This window comes from Phalacrocorax carbo, chromosome 5, assembly GCF_963921805.1.
Source record: "Phalacrocorax carbo chromosome 5, bPhaCar2.1, whole genome shotgun sequence".
NCBI lineage: Eukaryota > Metazoa > Chordata > Aves > Suliformes > Phalacrocoracidae > Phalacrocorax > Phalacrocorax carbo.
The window spans coordinates 54669603-54682314 of NC_087517.1; the positions used below are offsets into that span (position 1 = coordinate 54669603).

Consider the following 12712-nt stretch of genomic DNA (forward strand, 5'->3'; position numbering starts at 1 on the left):
TTAGTTTTCTTTCACAAAAACATTACAGGTTAGAAAAATTTATTTTTATCTGCAAGTGTCTTTAGAAAGTTTCAATCATCACTGGTGAGTCGGCAGTGATGGTAAACACAGGCGTGCACCCTGAGTAAAGACTTTGAGCTTACGGGACGGATCTATTCCTAGGATGCAAAATGCTTGAAATAATGGGCCACGTCTTCCAACCATTTACTGTGACAGCGATGTCCCTTTTTCTCTAAAGAAGCAAGGGAATAACCCATTTGCTGCCTTTCATTTGCTGGAAGCACTGTAGCAGTTCTCTTTTGAGCTTGTTTAAATTGTTACAGATTGGGCTTAATGACGCTGGTGTGCTTCTTTCCCAGGTTGTCCAGGGTCTGGTTGTTGGAAGACTCACTAACAGCTGCACAGAGAGGACCCTGCTCAGGCTCAGCATCTTTGTCTTCGCCAGTGTGGGCCTAGGCATGGTAAGGCTTGGCATGAGATCACCCATGGTACCTTTTAATATCGCAGCAGCACAAGGTCCGTGAGACCTGGCTCTGCCCCTTGAAATGACATGACTGGCTTTGCTGGGTGGTCCTCGGCAGGGAGGGAAAACCAGCTCTCCTCTACCTCTGTGAAAACAGAGCTGTGCTCAGTGTAAGCACTGCACCAAATAACAATAAAGACCTGCATGAGTAATAGGTACAAAGATTTTTTTAAAAATTAATCTCACACAGAAACTTGTAAAGTCCCTCCTGAGTCACTGGATTTGCACTGGATTGCATAGTAATTCTGCCTTTGGTCTTGTCAGTGACTGTATTTCCTGAACTACCCAGAAAGTAAATTAAGATTATCGAGGGGAAAATCATTGCGGTATGTGGCTGGGAGGCAGCGGAGGTTGTGTGCTCTGCTTCTGGGGCTTTATTTTTGCCTAATTTCCCCAAGATGAGAGTACCTGGGGAAGGAGGTAGCAAGGCAATAATTTTGTTCCTCCGTTTTGGTATGAGTGTTACCGGTGCTGATTGTGTCTGCATGGATGACAGTCGATGCCAATCTCAAATGGTAATCGGAAAACTGAGTTGATGTAGGCAGCTCTGCCGGTAATCGTGTTTGCTCAGATAAGCCACGCTCAGGGAACTGACAGATCTGCCCAGGCGGTGGGGATGGAGGAGGGATGTGCACCGATTGGCCCAAAGGATGGTCGAGCTGCATCCGTCTTTTGATGTTCCCTGCAGGATTTGGCCTCAAGCCTTGCTGCCAGGGTGCCGGTGTTCCCATCAGCGCAGGTGGGATGGTTGCCATTGCCACAACTGCGCCACAGCCATGGGGAGGTCAGGACCAAATCCTGGAAGGTATTGAGGCTCATGGTTCCCAGCTACACGCATGAGATGAGGCACTAATGCACCTTTGCTAGTCTGAGGCTAAATTGCATATCCGAGATGAGACTGGGAAGGGAGGATAGATGCAGACGAAGGGTTGGTTCTGCAGATGGAGTGTGGTCCCCCTCTCTGGGACTTCGGAGCTCACAGAGATGCTGCCTGGTGGTGGGGTGCTTCGGAATGCACCCCCCTCCCCGGCTGGTGTTGTATGTTTTTGTGTGGCATCCATGTGCCACTGATTCGCATGGGACATCTGTGTAGGGCTTGGTGCTCCTGTGTGTGGCCCAGGACGGGCTTTGAAGGTCTTGATTTGTTTTTTTGGTCAGGGTGGAAGCAATTAGGTGGGACTAAGGTGAGCCTGGCCCATTTGGAGACCCGAGCACCCCTAACTGGGCACAGGGCAGGGTGCTGCTGGGACTGTCTTGCCATGCCGAAGCCCAGTCCCACAGCAATCAGGCAGAGGGGCAACCATGGAGTAAATGGCTTTTGTGCACCAAGGTCTCACTGAGAGGGAAGGCTGGAGTTGGCTGGAGGTAGGAGAGAAAGCCTTGATGGCAGTTGCAGGGGCGCACAGGGTGGCTAATGCCCCAGCATGAGGAGGCTTACAGCAACTGTGTGGGGAAGGGAAATTGCTGCTGGAAGTTCATTTTAGACTTGGCAATTACGCCAAGCCCGGAGGGCTGTGGACATCCTGACAGCATGGGCCTGGGGACAAGGGTCAGCAATGACTTCCCACGAGAACTATTCATAGGCGAATGCAGCTGCGGTCCTCTGCATCAGGGATGCCTTATTAAAAAGCGCTCTGTTCAAGTGGCTGCCGAGAAAACATCCGTTTCTGGGGTGGCTTTCCGTCTGGGTGGGGATGAGTGCCATCACAGCAGCAGGCCCCAAATGCAGAGATTAATGTGTGAAGCTTTTAATCCTGCACAGCCGCTGGTGGAGGAGCATCCCACCCGCTGTACCCTTGCTACATCTGGCCTCCAGATGAAGCAGATCCCCTCCCCAGAGGGTGGAAGTGAGGAGAAAAGCTAGCTGTTAATAAAGGACACTGTGAAACCCATCTTCGTGTCACTGGGAGGTGGGCTGAAGTGTTTTAGGAAAGCAGGCACCGGCAGCAGCAGACAGACAGACTGATGGTGGTGCAGCTGGGAAGAGGCTGCAGGATGTTCCCAGCAATCGGCAGCTGGAGAAGGGAAGGGGTGGGCTGCGAGCTCAGCAATAACACCTGGAAAAGGAGGGGAGGGGAGAGCTGAGTTTGATCTGCAGATACAAGCCAGGAGTGTGTGGGCAGGGGTGTAGGAGGGCTTGGCGGTTGCAACGGGGAAGTTTTCCTCTTTGTCTGAAGGCACGGCTGTGCCTCGTCCTGCCTTGCTGCCTGCATTTCCCAGGCGTTTGCTTTTTGAGTCTGTCTGCTGAAACTCCTGCTTCTGCCACTCTCACCTGAAAAATGCCTTCAGATCTGCTCAGGTCAAAAAAACTGCTACCTACATGGCTGAGGAGTAGCAAAGAACAGGCTCTGCCTGGCTCCATCCTTTCCAAGTCCCAGGGGAGTGAGGAGCTATTTCCCCTAGTTTTACAGGTGGCACTTTTCTGCCCACTTGCTTCAGCACATGAGGGAATTCCTACAAGGCAGGGGAGGGTTAAATCTGTTTTTTCCTATGAGCTCTGCAATGTTGTCCTGCAATGACATTTGCCCTAGCAAGGAATTATTCTCCCTCCATCTGAATGTTTATGTACCAAATACCTGTTCCTCTGTCTTTGTTCTCCAGTTCCTTAATCAGAAGTGCCTAGATCTTAACCAAAATGTAGGCTAAGAGCCCCTCCAAGGAGAGAAACCTGGCTGTCTGTGACTCTAGAGGGGAACTAGGAACAAACCTCAATATTTCCAAGTCATTAGTGAGCAATGTCTCTGGGCTTCTCCACCTTCTGTAGCCAAGAGGCAGGGACCAGATCTTATGGGAGAGAACTCCAGAGTATGAAACTTGTGGCTAAACCAGTGACAGAAATGTTTTCTAGCCACAGTAACACATATTGAGACACTGGTGAGGGCAGGAGACTTGCAAGAAAGGGGGAATTTCCTTTCCATGCCCCAGAGAAATCCATTAATTTGACCAGCAGGGCTTGTGAATGAGCTGAGAGCCGCTCTAGCCCCACAGCTTAGGGAGCTTCACTGCTTTTGTTTAAGTATAAAACAGCTGGAGGGATGTCTCCACTAAGAATATGTGCAATAACAAAATCATTACTCTCCCTAATTATGCTCGCTAATGGCACTTATGGCCAGAAGACCTATTCCAGATTACTGAATTCAGTGAATTTATTAGCAAGGAAGCAGCAGAACAGGATTAGAAATCCCAAAGGTATGGCGTTATATAATGCACGGCGCTCATTTATTTTGGCAAGCTCGGTTTAGTTTTAATTATTTATGATAATGAGCTGAAATGCCTTCTCTAGGCTGTTTTGTATAAGTAATGGAGGCTTCCTGAAGTACACCACATGCATCTGCTCTTCAACGTTTCCTCAGGAGTTGGACAAGAGACAGAAGATGGGGGGAAGGGTGCGGGGACGTCGCTAATTCCCAGACACTAAAAATAGTTGCAGCAGTGCTGGAGAAATGTGCTGCCAGATTGTAGGGTATCGTTTGTTACTTGCACTGCATGCTTGGAATAATTTGTTGCAGACAAATGGTGGGCTATGAAAGACCCTGCAATGGCCAAAGACTCACCATCATGTATCAGTTATGGCTTCCACAATTTACCTAAGTCATGGGTTTGGCTCATGATGTTTTTCTAGTTTGTTTCTTGCCACAGAGTCACCACTGGTGCTCCTCATTGACCTGTGGTCCATTTTGTTCTGTCCCTTAGGCCCTGATGCGGACTGTGTGGCACTACTGCATCATTGTGGTGCCACTGGTGTTTGCCTTCAGCATGCTGGGCACCATCACTGACAGTATCCTCACCAACACCGTCCCTTCCTCTGACACTGGTAAGACTCATCAAAACAGATCAGACTGGTCTTTTCTTGTTTTTGAGTCCATCAGGTGCTTCCCAGCTCACTCTGCTGCTGTTGAGTGCTGGGGCACATTCACGGCAAATGCCCAATTCCCCAGGAAATCTCACTTGGCAGTTGCGTGCAGTGGGTGTCAGCAGAGCAGATGAATAGGGACCAGTGGGACTAATACAGGATGAGCTTGAACAGCATTGAGCAAGTGTCCTGTGACCCAGTGTTCCCAGTCCTGTGCTGCCCGCTGACATCCATAGTGCTGGACACAGTAAGGGAAGCCTCTCCCAGACTCCTTTCCATGTGAACCCAAGATATGTTCAAGAAAAACAACAAAAAAGCTGCTTTTCCACCATGAGGGTGACTGAGGGGGCTGTTCATTCATACCTTTTAACATAGGGCATCTCAGGTGGGTATTCTGGATCATTGTTTGGAAACATGTTTTGCCTGATGCAGTAATTGTCCCCCTCTCTACATTTTGGCTGTGTTTCAGTCAGAGAGTTACTATATTTCTCTGTACAAGGGCTTTGAAATGCAGTGGTAGACACACAAATCTTTATACCTGTTTTTTTTCTTCTGTCAACAAAGGAAATATGCCTGTGTTATTGTCATGGGAGCCTTGCTGAGTTTGTCCCAGGAGGGAGCTGGATTAACGTGGTTTGGTTTCTTTTGCTCAAGCTCTTGCAGGCTTTGCTCCCCAAGCCACGTTCACCAGGCACCTGAGAGTTTCTTTGCTCTAGCTGAGTCTTTCTGGGATGCCAGAACCCTTCATCTACCCTAGCAGCTATCTGAGCAGACACCTCTGCACAGACCCTACCGATAATGGGAGTTATAGTTTGTATGGCCCATTAGTGGAGTTTATAAAGCACTTTTGAGATGCTTCTGGATGAAGAGCTTTTCTAAATGTCACTTCATTAGTTTATTTGTAGAGTTGACCACCACATCTCCTACAAATGGTGGGAGCCCGCGATTTCTCAGTGTGATACTTCTACCTGGGAGGACCACTTAGTTCCCAGGGAGGTGAGGATGAGGGGTGTCCCAGCCCCTGCGCTCAGATGGGAAGAAAATCTGCTGTTTCATGAGTTGGAGCAATATTCATGCAAGCAGGGAGAACCGGGGGGAAGGGCACCAAGTGGCTTTGGGATGTACAGCCAAGTTGGAATTTATCCAGGCTCTTCTCAAAGGGGCTTTGTGAGGAAAACCAGAGGATTGCTTGGCTTTTAAAGCCCAGAGGCAAGCTTCGGTCAGAGAGGAAAATGGGTTTAGTTGCCTCACCCAGCTACCCGCTTGCGTATGTTGTTAGGTCAGCTTGTGCCTCGGTGGGACGGACGGTCTCCAAATGGCAGGGCAGGCCGGCAGGGCAGGACAGAGGCAGCCCACGGCGTGGCATGGACAGTCATGGGACAACAGGAGATCCATGGGTTACCTGGGGCTTTCTGCTGCCTGTCCATCCTGGGCTGATGCCATGCCAAGTGCTACTACAAATCACAAAGTTACAGCTGGCTCAAAACTGGGCACGCCAAGGAGGTATGCTGCTGGCATGGAGCATCATGGCACTGGGGGAAAACCTTGTCTCCACTGCTCCTCCCTGACCGCCACCTTTCAAACCCTACTTCCTCCTTGCAAACACTTACAAGGGAAGAGGCATCTGATGGTTTTGTGCTTGTTTTGGATGCACCCGGGCAGGGGCTGGGGCAAAGGCAGGAATGCCTGACACAGCAGAGCCATGTCCCAGCGAGCTGCCTCTCCGCAGCAGCTGCGGCAGTGATGGCGTGGGTGTCTCGCAGAGAAATGCGGCTATTAAAATGCCGACCATCCGTCTCTGGCCGTGGGTGGCACCCCGCGATGGCTGCTCCACCCGTACAGCAGCTAGAAGGCCACTCCTTCCTATGCAAGCCCGAGACCAGCTCTGCAAAGTGAGCATTTTGGTGGCATGTTAGAAATCCCCACTTTTCTAAGAGCATGGAAGTCTGGCTTTATGAAAAAGCCTTGCTGTCACGGTGTCAAACACCTGAGTGCTATCTTGAAACAACTTTTAGTTAATGCAAGGAAATCACATGTTGGGAATTCGCTTTTGGAAACACCACTTTTGAGCCTTGCTGCTGTCTTTTCCTGATGTTTTTGCCAGTCTGGAGCTGGCAGAGCCCATGGAGGTTTTCCTTTGGGCCAGGGAGAGGCTTTCCAATGAGCTGGAGGTTGGGCTGAGCTCAGGTGTCCATTTCATTGCGGGGCTGGAACAGATGGGGCATTGCAGGAGGATAACCTGTCCGCCTTTGGAAGACACTGAGTCACTCATCCTTGCCTTTTAAATAAGCATCTCAGAAAGGGAACAGTGGGACGTAGGATGGTACCATCCCTTGCACTCATCACCCTGCTTCCAGGACTGATCCAAGGTCACTTCCTACCACGGCTGATGCCTTTGCCGACTGCTCTTTGCTTATGGCTGGGGCTTTGCACTGAAGAGAAGAGAGTGGAAATGATTTCATTCATTTCCCTTTGATGTTTTTTTTTTTTCTCTCTCCTCATCTTCAAAGGCAGGAAGGGAAAATTCTGCCCCACGTGCACATGCTGTTCAGCTGGGTGCATGAGCTGGTGGGAGGGCAGCCCTGAGCCCAGGGGGACTTGCATTCGCACAAGCACTCCTTGTCAACCCCGGTCCCTCCCTAAGAATGGAGGTCTTGTTTTTGCACAGAGCCCCCCCACCCTCGGAAGAGGGAGGGAGGAAGCCCAGCAGGGCCTTCCTGTGTAACGGGTCCATATTTTGTGATTTTATTTGCACGTCAGACATGAAACTTTAGGAGGAGAGCTTGCAGCCAGGCAGGGCTTGGCGCATTGATTCCCCCCAGCTTTGCAGGGGTTTGCTGGTTTGAAGGCGGCCATTGGCAACGATGACCTAATCATTAAATTAGGCCCAGCGATTGCCCTGTGGGCGTGTGGCTGATCCAGACCAGCACCATCATCTGAGTGCAGCAACAGGATGTGAGCTGGGAAGGAGGGTGAGCCGAAGCGCTCCAGCACAGCCAAGGGTGGGAGGAGGGACGGAGCCGCCCAGCTTGGGGAGCCTCCAGCACCCAACCCTGAAACCTGCGGGAGGAGAGGAAGGCTGGGCAGGAGGGGAGGATGGGCTCCCGGCAGGAACAGGTCATGCCAGGTATGGGAAAAGGGGAAAAAATGCTGGGGAGAGAGAAGAAAATGTCAGAGAAGGTTCAGAAAGTGGGATAGCCATGATGAAGGTGACCATGCGCATTGGCAGAGCTGTGCAAAGCAATGCAGGAAGTTTTCTGCTGATGTGGTGACTTGTCCCAGTTGAAGTTCCTGCCTTAAATGCACATCCTTGCAACAGAGCTAGGACCATGCTGCAGAGCCAAGATATACAATGTTCCAAAGCTCAAGGGTGTCTGACATGAGTGCTCTAACTGAAATCCATTAAATAGAAATTATCTTTCTCGGCAACATGTTACAGAAGTGCAGAGGGAGAGCCTGGCTTTTTAAGAGGACAGATTTTAGCTCTAGTTCAGCTCCAGGAAAAAAAAAAAAAAAGAAAGGGAAAAGAGTGCCTCCTCAATCATAAGAGCCAGTTTGGCAGCTGTACATAGTAATTAGTTTAATTCAAATACCTAGAGGGGAAAAAATAATTGCAAAACCTGCCCAGAAAGTTTGGTGGTTGTGGGATGATTCCCATTGGCAAAGGGTCAAGGCAAGGTCCCACCCATTGCCTTTGTGTTCCCATGCGCAGGAGGAGCACTCGCCAGCGCTTCCTGGGAGAGTTCCCTCTCCGCACAGCTACACCCTCAGCTCAGGCTCATTGCACAAGTATTTTAAGCATGCTGATAAAAGCCCAGCAGTTGCTGGCCAGAATTATGTGAACACCTGGCTGCCTCTTCTCTCCCGGAGTAAGGGATCATTTCCCCTTGGCTGCCCACGTTAAATATTGCACTCAGCTCCACATCTTCTTGCATGCAGGACAGCATCCTCTTCCCAAACACTGCTGGCCTTGTGCAGCAACAACACCTCAATGCGTGTCTTGGTGGACAATTGATGCCAACAGCCCGAATAACCACACTGATATTAAAAAAAAAAAAAAAAAGAAAACGTCATTTCAGAGCAGGGCACAAGTTTCTTGCATATGCTGCCAGCTTGCCCCTCCTCCCGGTGTTGGGGGCTAATGATTTTCTGGCTGGCGGGGTGTTTTCTGCTCCCCTGAGCATGACAGCTGTCATGCATGAAGACTGCAGGGCAAAGAGCACTCCGACTGCATGGGACATCTTTGTGTCCCGTGGGATGTCCTGGCCATCTGTGTGTGGAAAAAAAAGAAACCAACCTGCCTTTGCCAAACTGGAGGTGCTTCCCCATCTGCTGGGTTCCTGTTAACAATGCAAATGGGAGAGCTGCTGGAGGGGGAACTGGCCCAGCCAGGTGAAGGGCTGGCATTTCCATCCAAATTGAAATATCCGTTTTTTTTGCAAGGGCAGGGTGGGGGAGTAACTCAAGAGGGTTCAGTCTTTATCTGTGGTTTTATTTATTTATTCTTAAAGACCTAGTTAGACCTAAGCCTCTCACTCCTGCTAAGCCCTTGAGAACTGTTCCTCTGTCCCACACTAAAGAATAAATGGCAAGAGCAGCTTGGGTGGAACGGGGCCCTCTTGGATGATTATGATATTGGAAGAATCCGTGATTTGCTTGGAAATTTTGAACATGCCCACAGAAATTACCTCTCCATCCCTAAACCCATGCAGTAGTTACCAGCCCTGTTGAGTGCAATGTTCAGAAGCATCTTCTGGCGCTAAAGGCATCCTGGGAACCCGGTGAAGGAAGCAGTGAGCACCAGCTTGCCTTTCGGGCAGCATTGTAGTCGTCCAGGCAGCTCAGTAAAGAGCGTGGTGGAAACTAGACCCGGTGCTGCCAGGAGTCCTTAGCCTTAATGAACCCTGATTGGACCGCTATAAATTAATGCAAGAAGTTATTTGAAGTGATTTGCTACTACTGCAGGGGAATGCCATCAGGGGTTAAGGGGCTCCCACTCACTTTTCGCTGTTTTCCCATCCCAAGACTTGCCCTCGCCCTGACGTCTGCTTGTCTCTGCCATCTCTCCTAGGTACCATGCTTGGGCTTTGCGCCTCGGTGCAGCCCTTGACCCGGACGGTGGGCCCCACCATCGGTGGATTTTTATACAGACAATTTGGAGTCTCCTCCTTCGGCTATTTACAGCTAATTGTCAATATAGGTTTGTTTGTTTACCTCTTAAAGAGTAAAATCCCGCTGAAAGTGATGAAAAGCCAATAATTCAGCTGCAAGAAAGTAACCCTCTTACTTTTTCCATAGAAATAAAGATGTTCTTGAGTTTTATTTTTTATTTGATAAACCTGGAATAAAACCATGTGAAGAATTCCTTGCCTTTCAGCAACATTTGCATCTAGAGTAAGGGGCAGATCGGTTTGCAAAGGCTTTGGAGCCATGCTGAGGCAGCTGGTGGCCACAGGAACCTGGGACCTATCAGGTCATCCCCCTGCAGCGGTAGCTGTCATTGCAGGCAATAGCTCCAGATCCTCAGCTGTTGTCCGGCAGCATTCCCGCTTGGATTCACTGAAACTAAGGGGATTAGGAGCCAATGCCTCTGCTCTGGTTTGACCTTTTATTTCACCCCCCTGCACTGGTACCAAGGAATATCGGGGTAAAATACATCTGCTTTTGAGTGTCGTTTTTGCTGCATTAAATGTACCTCTGGCATTCTTGTGCTAGAGGGGGATTGAGGCCAAAGGCTTTCAAATGCTGTGGCCAAACATTTGCTACACCTACAGCTCAGTCATGTGCAACCCTGTCTCTGCACAAGCCCAGCGGGAAGCAGGGTAGCTGCCAGAAGCATGCAAGCAGGTTGCAAAGCCCCAGTGTAGCATCCTGTAGTGCCAGTGTCTCCCTGTTGCTTCCAGAAACAGGAGCCAACCCTCCTTCCAGGTTTTTTTTTTTTTCTTTTTTTTCCCTCCCTGTACCAAGTGTCTCTTGCTGTTGCTACAGGCTGCTTGTAATTACATACTTTACAACTTCCTCTAGTACAAAGTCTCCTGCAAGAATTGCACTGATATTGGGAGGGGGAAATTACCTGACTGAAATTACCAAGTTTGGAGCATTAGTAGCAAGTACTTCACCTACTAAGCTTATCGTCCTGACTTCCGGAGCCGACTCATGTGCTGCAGCATTGCTCTCGAGGAAGCCCAGGTTAGTTAGTGACAACTGATCCTCCCAAGATAAGAATTCAGTAGTTTTATTTAAAAAAAAAATAAATAATTCAGCTGGTTTTTTTTCCTCCAAGCTTTTTCATCTGGGTGTTATCAGAAGACAACCATCTCCATTCTTCCCAGTTATCCTGTATCAATTTAACTCACTCTAGAGACTGCCGAGGTAGAGGAAAAGGAGAAAACAAGGAGTTCAGCCTGCTTTGTTGCAAAGCTGAGGAATCCCATGGAGCATTGGCACTGTGTTATTCCAAAATCCAGTTTTCTGCCTTAGCACAGCACTAAGCTATGGGGGCTAGAGGAAGGATACATGGCATTAGCAGACAGCAGCATTTTATTGTCGCAGGGAGCTCTTGCGCCTTCTGTAGCCACTGTTACTCAATTATATGGGAAAGCACGGCAAAAGCTGCATTTATCCAAATTGTGGTAGGCTTTTCTGTTTCCACTACTGACCAGAACTGGACCTCAACATGCTTTGTGGCCCTGTTCAGGAGGCGAGGTCAAACGCAAATGTGTTATCTGGGCTTTCTCCACCTCCCACTGCCCACTCTGGGGCACCAAAAAGCTGAGCTTACTCACTCTTTTTAAGCCACTATACCACTGCTGCTCCACAAACATAAGTCAACAAAAGATACTGCGGCCCAGAGTATAGTAATAAAAAGTGAACATTTCAAGTAATTTATTTGGAATGGACATATTAATGCAAAAGCAATATTAAGACCAGTAACTGCTGAAAGACATTCGTCAAAATAAATACAAATATAGATACTACAAATAATTTAAGTTGTGTTTAACACCACCAGTCAGTTTTGAATCTTCCTTGCATCTCATAAATAGAAGATAATCGTTCACAAAGCTGTGCCACTCAAAACACGTGGACGCTTTGCTAGAAGTCCTTTACGAAAGTCTTTGGTTTTTCTTTAAATGCATCTCAGGCAAAGCTCAGGGCTCTTTGCTCAGCAGCCTCAATAGGCTTGGAGAAAACCAAGCTGCTTCCAGCTCTCTTCTTCGCTTTCCTTCATTGGTACCCTGTCCCATTTCAGTCCAAGACACTTGATCTGGTTTATCATCCAGTGGTATGCTCTAAAGGCAGCAAGAGAAAGCAGGTTAGTCAGACGAACAGGACAGCAGGGCAGAAAAGGAAGGGGGAGACTTTAAAGGCAGAGTGGGCGTTCAGCATTACTTTTCACAGATACCGTATTTTTAGCAAATTCCGTAAGGAAAGCACCGCCGCGTGCCATTTCTTATTTCCTTCCTAACATCTGCAACTCTCCCACCAGAAATTCCCAGTGCCGCATGAGGAAAGGGGGAGCGAGCCCCGAAACTCCTGTGCTGAGGCGGCCGGACAGCGCGCCCCGGTTTCGGGGTGCGGCCGGGCACCCCCGCGGGCCGGCAGCCAGCTGGAGAGGCTGCGGCGGGGGGGGCCCGCTGCTAAAACACGGCGGGGTGAGCGGTGCCGGGGGGGCCCGCCGCCTGTCCCCGTCTGATCTCCCAAAGCAGGCGGGGTGGGGGGCCATAATGAACATTTTCTGAACACCGACAAGCCCCAGCGGGAGCGGGTGAGGGGCCGCGGAGGGGCTCACCTGGGGCCGGGCCGGCCGGGGCGGGGGCGGCGGCTCAGGGCGCCCGGGCCAGCCGCCGCTCCTGGGCGCCCGCCGCCTGCTCCATCTCCTGGCGGCTCTTGAAGTCCTGGATGGCCCGCTTGTTCTGGAAGTCGATGAGGGCCATGGTGATGGAGGCGTTCCAGCAGCTCTGGTCCGGGCACCGAAAGTCAATCTCCTTGCGGTCCTTGGTGACGATGGTGAAGTAGATGTACTTGCCCGTGCGCTCCACGCAGTCCACCTTGAGGATGGAGCCGAAGCCCAGCTCCTTGCCCTTGGCCCGCTTGTGTCCGTCGGGGAAGAGGCTGAGGCTGTCCTTGGTCAGCACCACCAGCTTTTTCTTCCACAGCTGGAAAAGGCTGTCGCTCCGCTTCTCCAGCTCGCCCTCGCGGATCACCTCGGCTTGCATCTTCATCCTCCCTCCCCGGCGGCCTCGACTCCGGCTGTGGCTGTGGCTGTGGCTGTGGCTCCGGTGCGGCTCCGGCTCCGGCTCCGGCTCGGGCGGCGATGACCGAGGTTCGCCGCGACG

The 12712-nt window shown here is 50.4% G+C and overlaps 2 protein-coding genes across 4 annotated transcripts in view; one reads left to right on the forward strand and one right to left on the reverse strand.

The window, feature by feature from the left end:
- The window catches only part of SLC22A18 (solute carrier family 22 member 18), a 63919-nt gene extending 54181 nt beyond the window's left edge, over positions 1–9738 (forward strand). For all 3 annotated transcript variants that reach the window (XM_064452522.1, XM_064452524.1, XM_009509190.2), the window contains 3 exons: positions 360–461; positions 4217–4337; positions 9448–9738. In XM_064452522.1, coding sequence (XP_064308592.1) covers positions 360–461; positions 4217–4337; positions 9448–9635 — 411 coding nt within the window. In that variant the 3' untranslated portion in view covers positions 9636–9738. The remainder of the gene's footprint in view (positions 1–359; positions 462–4216; positions 4338–9447) is intronic.
- Positions 9739–11229: 1491 nt separating this feature from the next.
- PHLDA2 (pleckstrin homology like domain family A member 2) lies at positions 11230–12703 on the reverse strand. Its single transcript, XM_064452525.1, has 2 exons — positions 12166–12703; positions 11230–11665 (listed from the first exon to the last, which is right to left on the reverse strand). The coding sequence occupies exon 1, from the start codon at positions 12596–12598 to the stop codon at positions 12200–12202; it is 399 nt and encodes a 132-aa protein (XP_064308595.1). The 5' UTR covers positions 12599–12703; the 3' UTR covers positions 11230–11665; positions 12166–12199.
- Between the last annotated feature and the right edge of the window lie 9 nt (positions 12704–12712).

Coding starts and splice junctions, on each gene's coding strand:
- PHLDA2 (XM_064452525.1), bottom strand. CDS start 12,598: ATGAAGATGCAAGCCGAGGTGATCCGCGAGGGCGAGCTGGAGAAGCGG.